Genomic DNA, 23,422 nt, shown 5'->3' on the forward strand with positions numbered 1-23,422 from the left:
AAAAAGGCTAATTATGTGTGAATTAAATTTGATTCAACAACATCGTTCAAGGGCAGCACGGCGGCGCAGTGGTTAGCGCTTGTGCGGCACAGTTCATGTCATGGGAACCTCCTGCGTGGGTTCAAATCCAGCTCCAGACTTCCTGTGCGGAGTTTGTATGTTCTCCCCGTGCTTGCGTGGGTTTCCTCATTCCGGTTTCTTCCCACATTCCGAAAACATGCATTTCAGGTGAATTGGCCGGTCCAAATTGAAGACCTTGAATGAGTGAGTTGTCTGTCCCCCGTGATTGGCTGGCAACCAGTTCAGGGTGTCCCCTGCCCACTGGCCGGAGATGGCTAGGATGGGCTCCAGCCCCCCCGCGACCCTAATGAGGATAAGCGGTACGGCTAATGAGATGAGATGAGATAAACATCGTTCAAATTCACGGAATAAGAAATGCAAAAATAGGAGGAAATGGGCGTACATTATTCAATCACATCAAAGCTGAAGCTTGGAAAAAAAGCCCACAAACGACCACTTTGAATAATTCAGGTATGAAAATTCGCATATAGTAAAAAATCCTTTTACCCGCGTGATTGTTTTTACATTAAAAAGATCTGAAAGTGCAGCCGGGTGTAAAAAATGAATGTGGAGTTTCTGGTGGAGTGTGTTCCGTCTGCTTCTGATGCCTGGAGGAGACTGCAGACAAGCACAGCAAGCTGCTATTAAAAAAATGTCAGCATGTCCTGATAATGAGTACAAAAAATTTGAATGATAATAATTGTAATGATGATGGCGATGAGTCTGTAAAAATTAGTCGGATTTAATTGCACTGTTGTATTTAGAGATTCAGATTCAGATATACTTTATTGTCATTCTTGTACACGTGTATACAGAACGAAATGTCGATACATCTGACCCGCACAGTTTCCTTGAATGTACAGATATAAATAAAATGTTGTATTGAGTTGGAGTATTGAAGTACTAATAATATACTAAATAATTATAGCTATGTATAGTATTATACAGTAGTGCAAAGAGTGCAAGAGGAGCAGCTAACCAGATGTGCAAAATGGGCAGTCAGGTAAACAAGTCACTATACAATAACAATAACTTAATTTAAACTTAAAACCTACATTTATCAGTTTACCCGTAAAGTCTTGTGAATACTTCATTCGGGATGACACAATGAATGATTGAATGAAAACTTTATTCGAACATCAAAATGAAAAACAGAACAAAAACAATAACTCAACAACAAAATAACGTTACATAATATGTTCGAAAAGGGGTAGTAAGAAGTAAGTGCTTATATTCCCTACCCTTTCTTCTTCCCCACCAAATACACCAATGATGTAACAACAAATTTAATAATAATAACAGTTTTGATATAAGAATAGCAACAATAAGACAAAGTTAACTAGACGCACTATTCCCAATCTCCCGCACCACTCATACCCCATCCTCCTCATCTCTGTATTCCGCCAGGAATGTTCCTTTGTATCTAAACCCGAACAAGTGAATAGTCGTACACCGTTTGATCTCGTCTTGCAATCCGCTCCAAAACTTGACTCCACACACAGACACACGCATACTTTTCCTGGTGGTTCTCACCAATGGGATTTTGAATTTATCACAGCCCCTTAAGTTATAATTTCCCTCTTTCTAAATGAATAATTTACGGATGTTTTCTGGCACTATGTTTTTGCTGACCTTAAATAGCAGTTGTAGGGTGAAAATGTTACTAAATCATCTAATTTTAATAATTTGGACTGCAGGAATAAAACATTAGTATGATCTCGATTTCCTACCCTGTGTATGGTTCTAATTGCACGTTTTGGGAGGATAAAAAGGGGCTGTAGTGAACTTTTGTAATTATTGCCCCAGACTTCTGCACAATATGTTAAGTATGGAAGAACTAGAGAGCAATATAATAATTACAATGTTATTATTATTAATGTTATAATTATTTTAAAAGGAATTTGGCTTTATTAATTATTGAAATTCTTTTAGATACCTTACAGCACCATCCATTTTTACTTCTAAATCTTGATTTGACTTGCGATTACCAAAGAATATTACTTTGGTTTTGTTTAAATTTAAAGATTATTTATTTATATCCATCCATACTTTTAGGTTAATTAGTTCACGATTAATACAGGTTACCAAATCAATATAGTTAGCATTCGAATAGAAAATGTTATTGTCGTCTGCCACAATAAGAAGGGATACCTGATTACGCTAGAGATCCCGAACGATGTTCTCTGTTGTTTGTATTGATCTACTGCCTGAAACATTTGTCTTCCTCCCTTGGTCTAGTACTATTGACATTATGCGACCGAGGTCGTAAAATGAATACTCCCTGTGACTGTAACTTGCCACACAGTATGACGCCAATGCTATTGACGGATCTGTTTGAAAGTCCTTAGATTAATTGTGTGTACAACCTGAAGAAGGTGACATCTAATGAGGCAAGCCCTCTAAAGCTGCTAATTTTAAAAACCCTTAAGGAGGTGAGTCACGTTCGTTCACCTGGCATGACGCACATTTGATTATGTCAACCCTGATACTAGTAATAAATTAGATAAAACAGAGACCTCTCACGACTTTGCATTTCAGATATCGCTGGTTCACTGCTTTGCGGATTTTGAATTGCATTAAATTGTCTTTATTGTCATTGATATCAGCGTATTGTTCATTGTGTTCTGAGACAGCACAGAGCAAACTGTCAGGAACAGAACAAGAAGAGGACCCAGATGTGTAACATTTACCGTAAATTCCGGACTATATGCTGCTACTTTTTTCCCAAACGTTCAACCCTGCGGCTTATTCAGTGATGCCGCCAATTTATGTAATTTTTCTAACGGCCGTCAGCGGCGCTCGAGTACAAAAGGTAAGGATTTAGACCGGTGGAATATATGCGCCGAGGAAGACTGCAACTTCTTGGCTTGTGCATAAATTAAATTAGCGTAAACAAACCCTCATCATGCAAAATGCAAAAAGAAAGGCACATGACGCAGCTTTCAAGCTAAAAGCAATCGAGCAGTATGATAAAGAAGGAGCGAGCGTGTTGCTAGCGTGTTTTGGAATAAGGGAGCGTGGGACGACGTCTCTATGACAAAGTTTCTTTCCGACACTGAGGAAGACGACTTTGATGGCTTCAGTTCTAAGGAGGAAGATGAGGACGGTTTACCGTGATTTTTACAAGTACGGTATGTTTTCTAACCAGACCCGTTTACTTTGTTGCGAGCATGTTGCTAGCGTGTTGCTACCATTAACTGCCCTGTCACAGGCACCGTTTGGGATGAAAGTTATATTATTATTATTAAAGCTTTGACAATTCTCACTTATACTGATAAGTTTTGCACAGGCGAATAAAAAAGAAGGGGCGAAACAAACGCGGGGTGACGGGAAGTGGGGACCAGTAAAGGTGAGTGTTTGTGAACGCGGCGGACAATAGTGGATATATATTTTTCCGAGCCCTTACCTTTGGATATGTACACTTTTTTCCTTGGATTATTTTCAACGGGACCCGGACTCTGCAGGTCTGCATCAAACCTTAAGTACCGGTATCATTTTCTGTTCATTTTGCCGGCTGTGATTTTTGGACTGTGTACTTTTATGAAGGACATTCAGTTTCAATCGCGGGACTTAAAGTCGGGTTTGTGTTAATTTTGTGTTTGTGTTACATTTCTTTAATGTGGGCGCATGCGGCTTATATACAGGTGCGGCTTGTGTAAGTACCAAATCGGTTTTCCTCTTAAAATGTGGTGGGTGCGGCTTATAATCAGGTGCGCTCTAGAGTCCGGAATTTTTGGTACTCACAAGTTTATTGAAATATAGAGGAAAAACAAACGCCAGCGATCCGGTGCTCGCTGGATGAGGGAAGCAAGCCGCTCACAAGATCGGAACGTGTTCGGAATGCGGAAGTGGATCTCCCGGAGCGGGAGATCGTAGCGTGGTCAAACGGGAAAAACGTGTCGATGGCCAGAGCGGGGGATCAGAGCGTGGTCGGTGGTCAAAAAGAGGTTGTTAGCCGGGACGGGAGATCAGAACGTGGTCCGTGGTCAAAAACGGGTCGTAGCCGGAGATAAACGGGGAATTAGGAACAGACGAGTGGTATAGTCAAAGTGCCTGCCTTGCGTAAGCAGAGGCTCGCTGATGGATTGACAAAGGGCGAGTGAGAGTACTGAGCTTAAATAGGAGGGGGAACCAATTAGGTAACCAGCAATAGCTGGCGTCAACGAGCGGGCACAGGTGAGTGCAATGAGTAATCATGACACAAACGCTACCACGGGGGCAGTGTATGTAAAACAGCTCACAGCTTTAGCAGCCCGTTAAAAAGAAATTCATCAATTAATTTGAACACTGAGGAAAGTCAGAAAAGCACAAAGAAGTTCTGATCACCAGCGGGTGCTCCGTGGATTGTTATTGCGTCCGAGAATTGACTAAGGCAGAAGGGAAAGCCAACAGCTAGCACAACTATTCTTAAGGACCACGGCCAAACGTGGCGAGTCACCAACGCCAGATTACCATTGAAATGGAAGACTTGGAGCTACTATTCATGGAAAACTGCTAAAATCATGACTCTTGTGTTTTAAATCATCAGAAAGATCTTGCAGAAGTCACGGTTAACCAATGTCACTATGTCAAAGTTCTCTCCAAAACCAAAACTAGTACAGAAAATGCACTTTCTTTTAAAATCAAAAATCTCACTGAATTTGCAATACGGGTCTGAGAAATTGCAATTGTTTTTTTTTTTCCAAAATCGTGCAGACCTGGTGTCGGACCACCCAAAACAAACTGCAAATGCATGGCTACAGCTAGCTTTCAGTGGCTCGTTATTTAAAAATAAATTTATCAATGAAATCACTCTGTGGAAAGTCAGAGGAGTGCAAAGAAATGGTGATCACCAGCAGGTTCTCCATAAATTGTATTCGGGTACGGGAAGCAACTCAGGCGGCGGCAGGAGAGAAGGCAGCAACACTGCAGCACTGGCATAATGCTACCGCTAAGCTAACAAATCTCTTAAGGGCACCCTCGCCGAGCCTGTATCTCACCAACACCAGATCCATTACCCATAAAACGGATGACAGAGAGCTAAAACTTGTGGGAAACCACTACATACGGAACGGTTGTATTTTAATCATCGCGGGGACTTGGCAGCTAGTCAGCCGCTCTCTAAATTGCTTTCTTGCAATGAAGAAGAAGCCCTACAATTTTGTTTTACTTTTTTTAACAATTCCTTCTACTGTAATTGTGTTTTGTGTTTCTACAGTTCTTATTTTGTACAGTTGTATACCCTCAATCTGTAAAAACGTCACCTCAAGGTAAGTTTAAACCTTGGGGCTTGAATGAAGGTGCGATGCTACTTCGCGGATTTTACCTTTTTTGTGGGGGCTTCTGGTCCCCAGTAACCGCGATAATTGAGGGATTACTGTATTTTGCCACATCAGGTTAATACACATATATCTGATTTGTGTATTTCTTAAAGGGACAGTGAGTAATGTTTCACCACTTGATGTCACTGTATTGTGTAGTGCTACTTGCTCCATGGCAGAGGGCAATGATAAGACCAAGGATTCTGATTTGGCGCACACCTCAGTCCAAAACCATAGCTTTGGTGATAGCATTAGCAAGCTAATAGAAAGTCAACCTCATGCCATCTCATGGCATGGACTGTTTTTCATAATGGAAGATTACCTATCTATTGATGCTTTCGTTCAAAAAGAGGAGCATATAGATGTCATTTATAAGTCAAGGTAAGACAATAAAACCTTTGTTCTATGCTAAAGTTAGTATATATTGCTTTCTAGATCTGCCAATTCGATGATGAATAAGATTTACAAACTTATACAGACGCTGCCCTACTTACGAACGAGATAGTATATTGAATTTGTTCGTAAGATGATTCAGTGCTATATTTTGTATGTTGAAGGTTTATATAAGTATGGTTAAGGCTTGTATAAGTAACCTGTATTGTTTTGTACAAAAAAATACATTTCATAAAATAATATGCTCTATAAAGATAAACAAATTTAAGTGCAACTTACTTTTGGAAGATAAGCTTTAAGAGGTCCTCCTCCGTGTTAGAGAGTGACCGAAAAAAAGCGATCCATCCATTTTCTCAACCGCATCACGCTTTCTTATTCCACTTTCGTTTCAAAAGAACGGCTTGCCTCTTCTTTACACTTTACACAAACCATATTGAATGGATGCAATAGATATTAAACAATATCAAACTTCTGATACAGTATAGAATGTTTACACACGAACTAGGAAGAGGAAGCTGATTTCTTCTTCGGGGTGGTTGCCGGGTGACCTCTCAAAACACCACCACACGCCAGTAGTGGCGGAAAGAAGCACTACAGTACTGTCCTCTACTCGGAAAAAGGTGCACACAATACAAAATCCAACTTACAGCATTGTCCTGATTATTTTCGACATTCCGAAAAAAATGTTAGTATCTACCGTTTTTCGTAAGTCAAATGGTCGTAAGTAGGGCAGCGTCTGTAATTGGCATATTTTGTGCACAAAGCCCACCCTGCAAAACAGTTTATGCTTCCACAATGCCATAAAGGAACAGAGCCACTGTGGATGACCGAGAACTCAATTATATTCCTTCCCACAGCGATGCAAACTAGGAAGAAAACATTACCCGTTTGGACAATTAGACTGTGCTTTATCTTCGATAAAAATTAGGCCAAAACTGTTGAGTCCATTTGATTATCATTGCTAACCAAAGCAGCAGTCAAATGTAAACGGTCTTTCTGAAGTGATGAGACTTACTATATGTGTTTGAAATAAGCTCTAAATATACAGTAGTAATCCCCTCCTGCACTCTATGTTCTGACTTAAAGCCAACAGAATTGAATTGTAAAGCAAGGACAGACTTGTCTCGAAGCAATTGCCTCTGAGGGTGTGCACCACAATGACAAATTATGCCATTAACGGTAGCCAATTGAAGACAGGTTTCAAAAATCCATCACAAAAGATCCAAACACAAATCGTAATGTGCGTAGAACTGATTCTATGCATGGATTCTGCTAAATTGGGAGCCGCTTCAACGAAGTAGACAATTTGTGCCAAATAAAAAAAGAGCCAGACTGGCATAATGTTGAAAAAGCCAAGTGCCCGAGCATTAAGAAGGGAGTTGGCACATTCCCCAGCGGATAAATCACTTGAATTGGAAAACTTGAAGGAAATGAAGTACGATGTCTACAAATCCATCACTAGGAAAACATCGCTAATGCCAAATAGTACAATTCAAGCTCTTTGAAGCACCACCAAGAGAAATCCGGCTTCCTCTTCCTAGTTCGTGCGTAAACATACTATACTGTATCTCCAGCGCGCTAAGAACTTTGACATTTTTATTATTTATATCTCGTGCATCCATTCAATATGGTTGGTGTAAAGTGTACAAAAGAGGCGAGACGCTTCTTTTGAAATGAAAGTGGAATAGGAACGATGATGCGGTTGAGAAAATGGTTGGATCGCTTTTTTTTGGCCACTTTTCACCACGGAGGAGGAAGTCGCCCAACTCTTGAAGCTCATCTTCCAAAAGTAAGTTAAACTAAACTTTATTCATCTTTATCGAGCATATTAGTTTGTTTATTTTTTAGTACAAAACAATACCGGTTACTAATACAAGACTTATACATACTTATATATACCGTATTTTCCGCACTATGAGGCGCACCTAAAAGCCTTTATTTTTTTCAAAAGCTGACCATGCGCCTTATTTATGGATCAATATTAATTCGCAAAGTCTTGCAACTAACTTGCGGCCGACGACTAGATTTTCCCCCGAACGCCAAGTAGTCGCGGTGTATGTTGGGTTTTATTTACCGGCGTTTCATTGGCTAACCAATGTGTCAATCATCATTTGAATGGATCACTATTGGCTAAAGTTATTCGGAGGTCAAGAGGCGGATCCTTTTTATCATTTACAGGCTGGCATTGGCTTGAACGGCAAAACAAAGCCTGCAATTGGCCGAAAAAGATGAATGCGTATTGCACGTGGCTGACGGCATACAGAAAGCATTTTTTTACTATTTTGTATTTGTAAATATTTTATTCTCCTGGATTTACTAAACTCACGGATATAAGAGGACCACGGCTGCACATTTTTATGAACACAACGACTTCGGTGAGCTACTCCGGCTTTCTATATTATCCCTGTATCTTGTTTCAGACTGAACTCGATGTTTCTGTGATAAGCGGTGCAGATAATGGATGGAATGGAGTGTCTATTTTTAAATTAAACTCAATTCCAAGTGTTTATTGCCATATATACAGTAAAGTTGCGAGCGAAAAAGAAAATAGAAACTAAGGAATGGTTGGCATTTCTTGAATCCCAAGACTTTAACCTTCCGAATGATGGAACGATGCATTTGAGTGACATCGTACGGACACTGCATCTGCACGTGTTCTCGACACGTATTTGCGTCTTTGCAAGCTTCAGGAATGTTAAGGGGGTAATACGTTTGACTCAACTATCTGACTGTTTTGTCGACGTTCCCATTGTAGCGCCTTATAATCCGGTGCGCCTTATGTATGGAAGATATAGGACCAAAAACTATTTTTTGGGGGTGTGCCCTATAACCCGGTGCGCCTTATAGTGCGGAAAATACGCTACCTTAAACATACAAAACATAGCACTGAAGCAACTTACAAACAAATTCAACTTACGAACGATTGTCCTGAACCTATTCCGTTCGTAAGTAGGGTAGCGTCTGTACTCAACAGATGGCAGGTCATGTCAGCATGGACACTAATGTTCTTCAAGTTGATAATTTGAAGAAAACTATTATTTTCTGGGATTGTTTTGGAGTCGTGTAGGCAATGTGTTCCCACATCACAATGTTTTTCTTCCTGTAATAAGAAAAATAAAATAACACAAAGCACCTGGGGAGTTATTTCTTTGGATGCCCGGTCTCTCGTAATATGAGAATTGGGTGAGTCCAGTACAAGAAAGATGGCACTCGGGTTCCTGAGCGGACTAATTTCTCTTAAACTAGGTACCGAATCACAAATATGCTTAAAGGGACAGTGTGTATCATTTCACCTCTAGATGTCACTGTAAACGAGCGCTAAAAACACAAGGAAGAGTACAAACAATGGAAACTCCAATTAATCAAAACACGCCATTATAACTCCCATTTATTTTTCCACCCATTTTGAGGTTTTTGGGTACCCTGTACCAACAAGATGGCAATTATGTTAGCTGCCTTTGGGTGAGGTTAATGGAATGCAATATAAATGCAAATTACAAGACCTATGTGTATTTAAAAAGAAGTGTGTTCATGTGAGAATTCGCATATTTTTGCGCATTATTCATTTTACTAATAGGAGGCTCTAAATAATGCACACTGACCCTTCCATCTCAAACTATTATACAATTCAAGTGAGAACAAGTACCATACCGATTTTTAGATTTCTTTAATATAGATAATGGTAAGATGGATAGATGGATGAATGGATGGATATTAATCCATCTACCTTTATCTTACCTCTATCTTTCTATATCGCTATCTTTCTAGCTATCCAGCAAGATATCTATATTGCTATCAAGCTAGCTAGCTAGTTATTTCTCTATCTAGAAAGATAGATTAATATAACTTCTCTTTATAACTATCTATCTATATTGCTATCTAGCTGTCTCGGTATTTATCTAGCTACAGTATATCACTATCTAGCTAGATACCTATCTATTTGCTATTAGCTAGCTTTTTATCAATTTAGCCAGCTAGCTATGTCTCTATTTAACCAACTATCGTCAGGCTCTCATTAGCAGGGTCAGGTTCTGGAGTTTATCTGAGTGTAATTAATGAATTTTTCATAAAATGTCATCTTTTTCAGATTTCTGTGACCTTTAACATATATTAGATACAGGAACAACAGACATTAATGTACTGTACTTCCTGGTGTCTTTACACATACGTAAATCTAAAAGTGCTCAACTTTAGCTGACATATGTAAGCAACAATTTACTATGAAACGGAATAGTATCTTTTCAAAATATCTCATGAATTATGCAGGTGTCAATGACAATAGAATTCAGACACTGGAAAGAGAAAATTGAACCTATTGTCTGAGAATCAAAACTCAAGCGATGGTAATTAAAGCTGTATAGCGATAATTATCCTGGAACAGGATGAATATGTTCATTGATTTGGATTGCTCTTGCTCTCACAAGGGGCGTATACGACTTGCATTTATCTGCCACGGAAACTTTTACGAAATTTCTGATTTAGAGTCTCAATAAGCATTACAAAAATGGAACATCACCTACCGTAAATTCCGGACTATAGAGCGCACCTGATTATAAGCCGCACCCATCACATTTTAAGAGGAAAACCGTTTTTGTACTTACACAAGCCGCACCTGTATAAGCCGCATGCGCCCACATTAAAACATGTAACACAATCACAGTCCCGCGATTGTAACTGAATATAAAGTATACAGTCCAAAGACCACAGCCGGCAAAATAAACAGAAAATGATACCGGTACTTAAGGTTTGATGCAGACCTGCAGAGTCCGGGTACCCATTGAAACTAATGCAAGGAAAAAAAGTCTATATTTTCAAAGGTAAGGGTGGGAAAAATATATATCCACTATTGTCCGCCGCGACAACAGGTCTCACTCACCTTTACCCCACTTCCCGTCAGCCCGAGTTTGCTCCGCCCCTCTTTTTTAATTCACAAAACATATCAGAATAAGTGTCTCAAATAAATACATTACAAAAATATACAGGTGTAAATACATATTAAACATCGGTGACACATATTTACAAAAAAAGACGGTACACCGAGAGAGTTTTAAAAGCTTATATTATATAAGCTTATATTATAATATTATAACTTTCATCCCAAACCGTGCCTGTGAAGGGTAGCAAAACGCTACTAGCAATACGCTCGCAACACAGTAATCGGGTCTGTTAAAAAAAACATACCATACTTGTAGAAACTACGGTAAACCGTTCTCATCTTCCTCCTTATAAGTGATGTCATCAAAGTCGTCTTCCCCAGTATGGGAGAGAGGCTTTGTCATATAGACGTCGTCCCACGCTCCCTCATTCAATTACACGCTAGCAACACGCTCGCATAGTGAAGTTTACGTGCAGTAGCTCTGTTTCGTTCTTTATCAGACTGCTCGTTTGCTTTTAGCTTGAAAGCTACGTCATGTGCCTTTCTTATTGCAATTTGCATGATGAGGATATATCTACGCTAATTTAATTTGTGCACAAGCTAAGAAGTTGCAGTCTTCCTCGGCGCATATATTCCACCGATCTAAATCTTACCTTTTGTACTCGAACGCCACTGGCGGCTGTTAGAAAAATGACATAAATTGGCCGCATCACTGAATAAGCCGCAGGGTTGAAGGTTTGGGAAAAAAGTAGCGGCTTATAGTCCGGAATTTACGGTATTTCACACTGGAAAGCCCGGGCCAGAGCTAAAACATCAAATTCTTGAGGCAGATTGTAAACCACTGCCCCAATGTGCTGGTCTGGAATGGCTGCACACGCTATTGAATTAAGATCTTCATTTTGGCAAACCAACCGCGCCCTCTCTGAGTGCCAGGAAGGAGTGTTAAGGATGGAGGACATCAAAATTGGCAGCAGATCTTTGGCTTTCGCCGCCCTAATCTTCTCTGCCAAAATTGATTGCTTTGGGGAAATAATACCTTGGTGAGGGTCTTGATGAGGAACTGAAAGCGCATCTAATTTTTCTTTTAAATGAAAATCCTGCAAAAACAACATCATTTTATTCTATAAACAACATCTTCAATTGGAAAATCTTAACCCCCGATCTCTAAAGCAAATGTTAAAGGCACTACCCCACCTAGATGCCTCTCTAAGTCAGTACAGTAGAACCTCGGTTTTCAAACGCCTCTCAGTTCGAACAAATCGGAGTCCGACCAAAAATTTCAAGAAATTCTTGCTTCGCTGTTCGGTCAAAAAATCGGAGTTCTAACGCCGGTAATGCGTGAGTGCGTACGCTAGGGTGCGATGCTGAGCGGCGTACGGGTGTAGATGGCTCTTTTCGTGACCAACTGTTATCGTGTGCGAACGTGCTTTGTTTTGCTTTCACTTTTAATATAGGTGTACCAAGTGTTTTAGCCCCTAATTATGCCTCAGAAGAAAGTCAGTGCAAGCAGCAAAGTTGCTATAGGTGAAAAAAGAAAAGTAGTGCGTACAACTATTGCATTTAAGAAAGAAATAATAGCAAAATATGAAGGAAGTGTTCGAGTGTCTGATCTTGCCTGCGCCTTCTGCTGACCACCACAAAGGTAAGAAATCCTATTCATAATTCTTTTCTTTATCCTTTTTTTTTTTATTTTTACACGTTCATGTTAGCGTAATTTTTCGTACGGAAGATTACGATAACGCGAACGTACGATTAGCCTGGGTTAGCTTTAAGTTTACGTTAAACAACGGAGCCCCCTTTCCAATGAACCGCTCACCACTTGTTGTGGAGACCCGGGTGCTAAATGACTTGTAAACGACCTGATTTTTGTATTTTTACACGTTCATGTTAGCGTAATCTTTTTTACTAAAGATTACGCTAACATGAACGTACAATTAGCCTGGGTTAGCTCCATGTTCACGTTAAACATTCAAGGTAAACATTCAGGGTGTTGGAACGGATTAAAACGATTTACATTATTTTTAATGGGAAAAATGATTTCGGTGATCGAACAATTCGGTTTTTGAACAGGGTTCTGGAACGGATTATGGTCGAGAACCGAGGTTCCACTGTATTTCCCATTCAGTGCGTCGAGAGACCTTGTAAATAGTGTGCCCCAGGAGACTCCCCAGTTTAATATTTGCAAAAAGCCATGCTATCGTTAAGTATCTTTGCTTTCTTGCACTTATCATACCAGTAGCTGAAACATTCGTCCATGAAAGCGGCAGCAGATTATTATTTTTTTCATTATTTATACTTGTATCTGCTCATGGGGTAGTACAGTATATTTAATGACATATTTAGTTTGATGAAGCTGTTTAAGATTGTGCTGCGAAAAATGATTACGCAAAGTACATCATTTTGCGTATTTCATTTATTATTAGCAAAAAGAAAAAAGGTAAAGCATAGTAAAAAAATTCCACTGGAAGATACTTTATGTTCATTTTAAGTATTATTTTTTTGTCATTTTTCCACGTAAATATATTCATGATCTGCTCATTACAGTGTATTCGATAACTTTATTGTTTGATGAAGCTGTTTAAGATTGCGTTGCACAAGATAATGAAATAATTATAATAATAATTTTGAATGTTTATTTCCTTCTTTTAGTAGAATTGAATAGTTTCACTGGTAGACAATATATGCTTACTTTAAGTAATATTATTGGTATTTTTTGAGGAAAAAAAAGAAGATAAAATTGGTTAAAAATACGGTAAAGTCATCGATGTCAGTTGGCACCATTTTACCATTTTTTTATACACTCTTGATCTGCTCATGAGGTAGTACAGTATATTTAATAACTTTATTTCATGAAGTTGTTCAAGATTGCACTGCAAAAGATAATAAAATTATATGTGCTTACTTTGAGTAATATTTTTATTGTTTTTTGAGGAAAAAAGTACAAACATTCATCCTTGTCAGTAGGTGGCAGCAGATTACAATTTTTTTAATACACAGGTGATCTGCTCATGAGGTAGTACAGTATATCTAATGACATTTTGTTTGATGAAGAACGTTAAAATTGCACTGCAAAAAATAAATAAATTAAAAAGTTAAAATCTTTTGCAGATTACAGGATATATATATATATATACATATATATATATATATATATATATATATACTAACTAAATATGTCATTAAATATACTGTATATATATAGTTCTGAGGTCATGAGATCGAACCTCCTGTGTGGAGTTTGCATGTTCTCCCTGTGCTTACGTGGGTTTCCTCCGGGCACTCCGGTTTCCTCCCACATTCTAAATACATGCATATTAGGTTAATTGATCTGGAGCCCATCCCAGCCATCTCCGGGCAGTGGGCAGGGGACACCCTGAACTGGTTGCCAGCCAATCGCAGGGCACACGGGGACAGACAACTCACTCGCTCAGTCACACTTAGGGAGAATTTGGACCGGCCAATTCACCTGAAATGCATGTCTTTTGAATGTGGGAGGAAACCGGAGTGCCTGGAGGAAACCCACGCAAGCACGGGGAGAACATACAAACTCCGCACAGGAAGGCCGGTCTGCTATATACAGTATATATATATATATATATATATATATATATGTTTTGTTGCTGTCTAATATTATCAGTAAATATCGATATATTAATCATTATTAAATATTAAATATTAAAAAATAATTATTAAGAAAATGGGTTTTTTGGCCACTCTCCAACACGGAGGAGGACCTCTTGAGGCGCATCTTTCAAAAGTAAGTTAATTGTAACTTTATTTAACTTTATAGGGCATATTATTTCATGAAATGTTTAGTTTTTAGTCTAAAACAATACAGGTTACTTATACAAGCAACATACTTATACAAACCTTAAACATACAAAACACAGCACTGAAGCAACTTGCGAACAAATTCCACTTACGTTCGTAAATAGGGGAAGCGGCTGTCTTTTCTTATTTTACTAGGAAACAAGTTAGAACAGAGTGGAAAAAAATGCAGATAAGTTTTGCTCCTTTAAGTATTATTATTTATTATTTCTTTTTAAAAAATTAAGATAAAATTGGTGTTCCAAATCTGCTTTTAACAATTGCTTTAGTCGAGTTGAAAGTAAAACTGACTTTAAGGAATATTGTAACATTTATCCATGACAGTCGGTGGCAGCAGATTACTGTTTAAACCAACGACGATATTTTACCTGTTTTTGACTGACGATGCATCGTAAAATTTCTCAATTAGACAAACAAAAACAAAACGGTTTGCTTAGCTCAAAAAAGATTGACAATCACTGCCCTAAGTAATTACTATAACAGGCTACAATCGAGAGAGCTTTCAATCGTTCACTTAGAAGGGAAAAAGCAGCCGTGCATCATATACTCCCAAGCACAGCTTCCGTTAAACGTTCCTGCCAATAATAAGCAGCATGCATTCCCATGAATCATACAGTCAACCTCCTGTGTGCATTACCTGAAAGGCTCTACTGTCCAACCAAGTGTGCTTTGCTTGAGAAATTCCATCTACTGTAAAGGCTGACCTCAAAAGTTGCACAAGTCTGTGTTGCTTTTATAAAGAATGTGTGGGTGTTAGCTCATGACTAATATAGAGAGAGTGACTTTTTTATGTCTGCGTGTCTTGACTGCTGCAATAACGCACTTACATTGGGTGTGAGATGCTGAGTAGCACTCTGATTTACCGACCGTTATACTGTACCTCTCGGAATGAGGAGCAACGAGAGTCATTTTCTTAATAACGCATGATTCACCGTCATTGTTGGCAGTGACGCGTTACAAAGGAGCTCATTCCTGGAATGCGAATCTATTTCTCGGGAACGAGTACTGTAACGCGTTATTGGTAACATTTCGCGACTCAACCGTTACAACAAGGTGCTACTTTTTGAAAGCAGATTTTGATTTACGTCTACTACGATCCAGCAGTTGTTCCTTTGCACTTGGTGTCATGTACATCTCTACTTCCACCAGAAACATATGCAATGAACAAGGCAGGGATGTCTATATGTTCCCAGAAAATTCCGATCATTCGACTTACGCAAAACGGTAGATACGAAAACAATGTCCGGGATGTCGAAAAATATCCAAGTAAGTTAGATTTTGCATTGTGTGCACCTTTTTCCCAGTACAAGACATTACTGCAATGCTTCTTTCCGCCGCTACCAGTGTGTGGCGCTGTGAGAGGTCACGCAGAATCCACCCCGAAGAAGAAATCCGGGTTCTACTTCTTGTTCGTGTGTAAACATAACAACGAGTACTGTATCGCTAGCGCGCTAAGAACTTTGACTTTTTATCGTTTACGATCTCGTGCATCCATTTAATGTGTTTGGTGTAAAGTGTAAATGAAAGTGGAATAAGAAAGCTTGATGCGGTTGAGAAAATGGTCGGTTTGCTTTTGTTCGGCCACATTTCACCACGGAGGAGGAAGTCCCCCAACTCTTGAAGCTCATGTTCCAAAAGTAAGTTAAACTAAACTGTCCGGATCGTTCGTAAGTTGGGTAGCGTCTGGCCACTCTAACACAGAGGAGGACCTCTCACTTTGTTTATCTTCTAAAAGTAAGTTAAACTTAACTTTGTTTATCTTTATAGAGCATATCATTTTATTAAATGTTTATTTTTTAGTACAAAACATGCAGGTTACTAATACAAGTCTTGAACATAATTTTATAATGCATAAATATACAAAATATAGCACTGAAGCAACTTACGAACAAATTCAACTTACCAACTGTCATGATTACGGATATGCTTCACCTGTGCCTGCTCCTTTGGCGCCAACTGCCTGGACTCTGATTGCCTCTCTTTCCCTATTTAAACCCACTCGTATCTGTCCCCTGTTGTCAGTCTGTCTGTGAACCTCAGTTTCCTCTAGGCAAGCCCATTTCTCGACCCTGACTCCAACTTGTTTTTTTGCTCCTGTCTGTCCCCCAGCTTCGACCCGTTTTTGATCCTGACCACCTCTACTCTCCTGTCCCGGCTTTCGACCTTTTTTGTTCCCGACCACCTCTACTCTCCTTTCCTGGCTTACGACTCGCTTACGCCCCCGACCACGTTTTTGCTCTCCTGTCCTGGCTACTGACCCGTTTTTCCATTCCCGACACCGCCATCGCTCGCCACGGAAGTCCCACTTCCGCGTTCAGAGCGACCTGCTTCCCACGCCCAGCGATCACCGGATAGTAGGGGCAACCCTTTCCTTTCTTTCAATATAACTGAGAGAAACGTAACGCAAGTGGGTCCTGTCTCCGTTCTGGTCTTGACACCAACGATCGTAACCTAACTTGTTCGTAGGACAGGCAAGGACACATAATTTCACCCTAATGATATGCTGATACCGTAGAATTCGGTCTGTAAGGCGCACCTGATTATAAGCCGCACCCAGTGCATTTTTAAAGGAAAAAACATTTTGTATATACATAAGCTGCACCTGACTATAAGCTGCATGTGCCGACATTGAAATATGTACAAAGAAAGATGATTGGTAATACCCCCAATCAGCAGGTTAGCGTCTTACATGGCTGCAATACAAGGCCGCTATTGGGAAATGTAAAGCACACTGTAAAGCGCTTTGGGAAGTCATTGACTTGAAAAGCGCTATAGAAATGCAGATCATTTCATTTCATTTCATAATAATTATTTTCTTATTTTACTGACAAGATTTTCCACTAGCAAACAAATTTTGATCACTTTAAGGATGACTTTCTCATTTTGTGGTTTGAATAAAAGTCCAGTAGTTAAATAAAGTCCAAATACACCATGCCTGGAGAGAAAAATAATAATGTCTTGTAATTCACCCAGAAATCGAGAAGGAACCCTTCAAGTGGTTCGAAGACAGAAAACAAAATGGATATGGAGTGTCTCAACAGTTAGTTTGCAAGCTCTCAGAATTGCACAAGCCAAGAAATATGAAGGTTTCACCGCTTTCTCAAGTTGGTTTACCCATTTTCTTTGATTTCCTTTATTATGTGGCTATTTTGATGCAGTTTTGGGTGACCGGCTTCAATGACAGACGGTAATTACACTCAGGGTTGGGTAGGGTTACTTTAACTGGATTACTTTCAATTACTTTTGGATTACTCCAATACCAAATATGCTAATAAAAGACAAAAGAAACTAAATATGAATAAAATGACTCAATTTTGTGCAGGCTTGGGGAGTAACGGAATACATGGAACAGCAAAAATGATGTTGGCAAGCTGTTTGGATTTATTTTCATTTTGTTTCTGTCACATTTTATGTTAGTTTTGCCGGAGATCAAAGAGATCAAAGCCAGGAGAGAAAGCTTACCACGTGTTGTGAGTCATAATTTTATTCATATTTTGTTTCTTTTGTATTTTATTAGCATATTTGGTATTGGAGTCATCCAAAAGTAATTGAAAGTAACAGAGTTAAAGTAACCCTACCCAACCCTGAGTGTAATGCACAGCTTTTGGGCGGCAGCAACCATTTTCAGTGAAGTAACTAGTAACGTTAACTCATTACTTTTTTCTGTAACGCACCCAAACTGCAGCAGTACCGCACACCGTTATACTGTACATCTTATGATGCATGAGCAATGGTTGTCATTTTCCTAAAAACACTCATCATTGCATAGGCACGTCATGAATTTAAGTGCTTTTACCTTTAAAACAAAACTCAACTTTACGCAATAAAACGCTTTGCAAAAATAGGAATTGCAGAAAATCAGAACACACTCACCTTGACAAGAGTTGCAGATGTGTTTGTCAGTGGACGATGGTGAAGGGTTCGAAAGTAGCACAAGAAATAGATGGAGGAGGCCAGAAGAACAGTGAGAGAGTGAATTTGGAAGTCTCCTTTCTGGTTCGTGACACGAAACCTGCACAGTTTTCCCTCGCTTACAAAAAAAGGACATTCATTTGCTCAACGTTGCATGCAAAAAGCGGTCAGTTGCGCCTTGATCCCAATAAGAACCAATCGGAGTTAAGAAAAACGATGACGACACAACAAAGGGGCGGGGCCTGGGTTTTCCGCGGTGTGCTTCTATGACGTGCGTGTGTTGGGGTACACCAACATATTTTATGTCATTAAGAAACATTTTTTCTTTAATGTATAATTAATGTAAATCATTCTATTTTTAATATATTGGCTACTTAGGAGGAAGATAAAGTATAATGTTGACTGTCAAGGCGCTAATATGAAGTTATGCAGCCCTCTATCGACCAGATTTTGGAATTGCACCCAGGCAAACTAGAATATACTGTAATAGATCGATAGATAGATAGATAGATAGATAGATAAATAGATAGATAGATAGATAGATAGATAGATAGATAGATAGATAGATAGATAGATAGATAGATAGATAGATAGATGGATAGATAGATACTTTATTCATCCCCGCAGGGAAATTCACATTTCCAGCAGCATCCCTTCGCTGAGAACAATACAATAATAAAGCAAAAGGAATACAATATACAAATACCCACTGTAGCGTGTTATATAGAGTATCTAGATAGTGCTACACAGAATACACATTTCAATTAAATACGGTAATATGCAATGTAGGGGGTGTGGTTTGATGTGGGCCTTTACTCCGCCGGGTGGAGTTAAAGAGCCTCATGGCATGAGGGAGAAAAGATCTCTTCAGTCTGTCCGTGGTATAAGACAGTGACAGCATACACATTGCAATAAAATACGGTAATATGCAATGTAGGGGGTGTGGTTTAATGTGGGCCTTTACTCCGCCGGGTGGAGTTAAAGAGCCTCATGGCACGAGGGAGAAAAGATCTCTTCAGTCTGTCCGTGGTACAAGACAGTGACAGCAGTCTGAAGCTGCTCTTCTGTCTGGATATAATGTATATGTAATGTAATGTAATAATGTAATAATAATAGACTATATCATTGAGGTCAACATTGAGAAAAATTGATCTTTTATCTCTTTTTCCTTCAAAGTCTTCATATTACATGATTTGCCCTGGAGTGCCACGACCAATCTCGTTGCAGATGTAGGAAAGTTTGTGAAAAGTGTCAATTGTCTATAGTTTTAGTTTTGGAAATCCTGTATTTTCCCAACCTCTATCTGTGGCGAGATTTTCGCTTAGTGTTTCATTTGGTTTCCAAGGTAAATATTATTTTAACATGCTGTGTATGAGATTTATGTGACGAATTGAGTCATGTTGACACGTTCTGATGTGCAAGTCAAGTTCATAAAATTAGTTTTTAAAATTTTGTTAATTCATCAAAAATGTAAGGAGTGTTTATATTGCTTTCGAAAGGGAAGTAAAGGTGTACATGCCCACTCTTAACTCTCAGATTTGATCTCCCCCTATGTTACTGCCAGGGTTGGGTAGGGTTACTTTAACTTGATTACTTTCAATTACTTTTGGATTACTCCAATACCAAATATGCTAACAGAAAGTGAACACAGAGAGTGAAAAAGACAGAGATAGAGTGGGAGAAAAGGGGTGGAAAAGAAAGAGAGAGAGAGAGAGAGAGAAAGAGAGAGAGGGAAAGAGAGAGAGAGAGAGAGAGAGAGAGAGAGAGAGAGAGAGAGAGAGAGAGAGAGAGAGAGAGAGAGAGAGAGAGAGAGAGAAATAAATACAAGTACAGTGTCTTTGTGAGAGGCACCTGGCTTTGGCAACATCAAGTTGACATATTTCAACCTGCAGCTTGTTTTTCTCTTGTGCTTCTCTGAGTGTTGTCTCGCGGGCCCGATTCAATCACTGCCTGTTTGACACCTGTACTTTAAAACGTATTCCCGTTCCCATTTTCCAAGGTTGCAAAGATGCATGTCTTATTTTTGCTTTTACTTAAGGTATTAAATTTAAAGTCGTTAACTTTGAATGTCTTAAATGTTCAATTCAGTTTTAAAGCTGCTTTTAAAGTGGCTTTAGGAATTAAACTGGGCAGCACGGCGGCGGAGTCGTTCTGAGGTCATGGGATCAAATCCAGCTACCAGCCTTCCTGTGCGGAGTTTGCGTGTTCTCCCCATGCTTGCGTGGGTTTCCTCCGGGCACTCTGTTTTTTTTCCCACATTCTAAAAACATGCTTGTCAGGGTAATTGCCCGGTCCAAATTGTCCCTAGGTGTGAATGAGCGAATGAGTTGTCTGTCCCTGTGTGCCCTGCGATTGGCTGGCAACCAGTTCAGGGTGTCCCCTGCCCAAGTCAAGTCAAGTCAAGTCATTTTTATTTGTATAGCCCTTAATCACAAATAGTCTCAAAGGGCTTCACAAGTTATTACATATAAGAAGTTTAGGTTATTCGTATGCCCACTGCCCAAAGATAGCTGGGATGGGCTCCAGCACCCCCGGGACCCTATTGAAGATAAGCGGTGCAGATAACGGATGGATAGGATTAAACTCAGAGTTAAAGCTTTAACTATTTACAGGACTAAATTAAAGAGGAGCTAATGTGATTTTTTTGCATGTTTGATAAAACTGCTCAATTTATCGAAATGAAACACAATTTATTGACAGTATCATTTTTAATAGTGTAGTTGGGTTGACATTCACTGCACAATAGGGAGAGGGGACTTGGATATTTTTTTCATGATGACTGATTTCACCCGTGTCCGCTCGTTTGGTGCCAGCCGCTACTGGCTTCCTGATTGGTTCCCCGTCCTACTTAAGCTTTGTCCTTTCACTCGCCTGTTGTCAGTCCGTCAGCGAACCTGTTTCTATACAAGGCAAGCATTTTGACTCTGACTCCGGTCGGTTCTGCTTTTTCACCCGTTTTCCATCCGTCCGTTCCTGATTTCTCCGGCTACGAACCGTTTTTTGACCCCGACCATGTTTTCTGCTCTTGTCCCGGCTATCAACCTGTTTTTCCGTCAACTACACTACGATCTCCCGCTCCGGAAGATCCACTCCCGCATTCGGAACACGTTACAATTCTGTGAGCGGCTTTTTTCCCGCGTCCAGTGAGCACCGTATCGCGGGCGCTGCCTTTCCTCTATATCTCAATAAACTTGTGGTTAACGTTACGCATCTGGGTCCTTATTCTGTTCTGGTAGTGACAATTTTGGTGCACAGTAAGATTATCAGTGTTGATTTAACAGTCTGTGAATAAGGAGATTCGTTTTTAACTTAGTTTAAAGCTTGCTATTTCCGTGTTAAATTAACAGTATTGCTGAGTACACTTGATATAATTAACCAGGGTTGGGTAGGGTTACTTTAACTTGATTACTTTCAATTACTTTTGGATTACTCCAATACCAAATATGCTAATGAAAGACAAAAGAAACTAAATATGAATAAAATTATTAAATGTTGTGCAGGCTTGGGGAGTAACGGAATACATGGAACGGCAAAAATGATGTTGGCAAGCTGTTTGGATTTATTTTAATTTTGTTTCTGTCGCATTTTATGTTAGTTTTGCCGGAGATCAAAGAGATCAAAGCCAGGAGAGAAAGCTTACCACGTGTTGTGAGTCATCATTTGATTCATATTTAGTTTCTTTTGTCTTTTATTAGCATATTTGGTATTGGAGTCATCCAAAAGAAATTGAAAGTAATCAAGTTAAAGTAACCCTACCCAACCCTGTAACTAATACTTTAAGTACAGTTTAAATTGTACCTCAGTAAACATATGGTCCCTGTTTTAAGTGATAAATTAACACTTGTAATTTTACTGTGTGCCTCTATTTAATGCCCAATGTATTTCACTTTTATCAACACCACATATTATACAAGATGCTGTGTACAGTATATACATAGTAAATACAGAACGGAATATCAATGCATTTATCAGCAACACATGTGGCTTTTACATAATTGCCATTGTCAGGTAAATGTATTTATGAATGATTACATGCGTAGACTAATGAATCAAGGGGCCAAACCAACCCAAAATTTATTGCAGGATATCACGCTGTACAGTGTTTTATTACTGCCAATAAAAATAAATGTGCATCAAAGTCCTGTGAAAGCAGCGCACATTAAATGGAATGAACCAATGTGATCCCATTTATCAGCAAGTTCCTATCAGAGGAGCGGTAAAAGAGGCTAATATAAATACCATTTCATTCCAGAAACATGAATGGATGAAAAATTCCAAGAGGAAATGAAAGCGAAAAGAATCATTAAGAGCCAAGGGTTGGGCCTCAAGGACTTTTGGTCAATATCACTTTTTTTTACTCTCGTCTGAATGTTTTGTTTTTATTTCATGGAATGTTCAACTCTTAAAATGGGGTGTGTCGTTTGAGGTGGCTTTAGAAAGTTGAACGTAGAACATTTTCTATAGCCCTTAATCACAAAATATCCCAATAAGTATGTGCTAACAATGTCTGAGTTCAAAGAGCCTTTATAAAAACCACGACGCCTTTCTGCTCTTATCTTATTTTTTGCACCGCTATTCTGGCACTCACAACGCGTTAGGAAGCAGGAAAAGGTGGAGGAGAGATGGAGATGCTCGTTTCCCGGGTTTATTTTGGTAGTGTAGCCTGAAAATGGTAACGGTGAGAAATGGCCTGTTACAGATACAGTCCAAGCACTAAACCCCCCCAAAAAAAGACCAAAAAAAAGATGATTAGTAATGTAATGAGCTGACTGAGGCTGCAAGCATGACTTTAAGCCAGGAGATGGCGGCAGAAAGTAGCAAAAATTCAAGTCGCGGACACCGCCTTGAAAACAGCTCGGCCACTTGAAGCAGGGGTTTACCTAAAGTTGGACTGAATCGAGTTTTTCACAAAGTCCACTCAAGGGGATATCTCAAAACTGTGTAAAGATCTGCAAATGGATCTCAGTAATGATGTGATGGAGGTTAAAGAAAAATTGGAACTGGAAGCTAATGTAGTGATAAAAGATGGCGATTGGGAGAAAACTTTGAAAGA

The 23,422-nt window shown here is 39.3% G+C and overlaps 1 protein-coding gene across 2 annotated transcripts in view; it reads right to left on the minus strand.

The window, feature by feature from the left end:
* Nucleotides 1-18,521, minus strand: part of osbpl3b (oxysterol binding protein-like 3b) — a 92,372-nt gene extending 73,851 nt beyond the window's left edge. For both annotated transcript variants that reach the window (XM_088327296.1, XM_088327295.1), the window contains exon 1: nucleotides 18,331-18,521. In XM_088327296.1, coding sequence (XP_088183422.1) covers nucleotides 18,331-18,505 — 175 coding nt within the window. In that variant the 5' untranslated portion in view covers nucleotides 18,506-18,521. The remainder of the gene's footprint in view (nucleotides 1-18,330) is intronic.
* Nucleotides 18,522-23,422: the final 4,901 nt, after the last annotated feature.

Source organism: Urocampus carinirostris, chromosome 2, assembly GCF_059441175.1.
Source record: "Urocampus carinirostris isolate Australia breed hairy pipefish chromosome 2, RoL_Ucar_1.0, whole genome shotgun sequence".
Lineage (NCBI taxonomy): Eukaryota > Metazoa > Chordata > Actinopteri > Syngnathiformes > Syngnathidae > Urocampus > Urocampus carinirostris.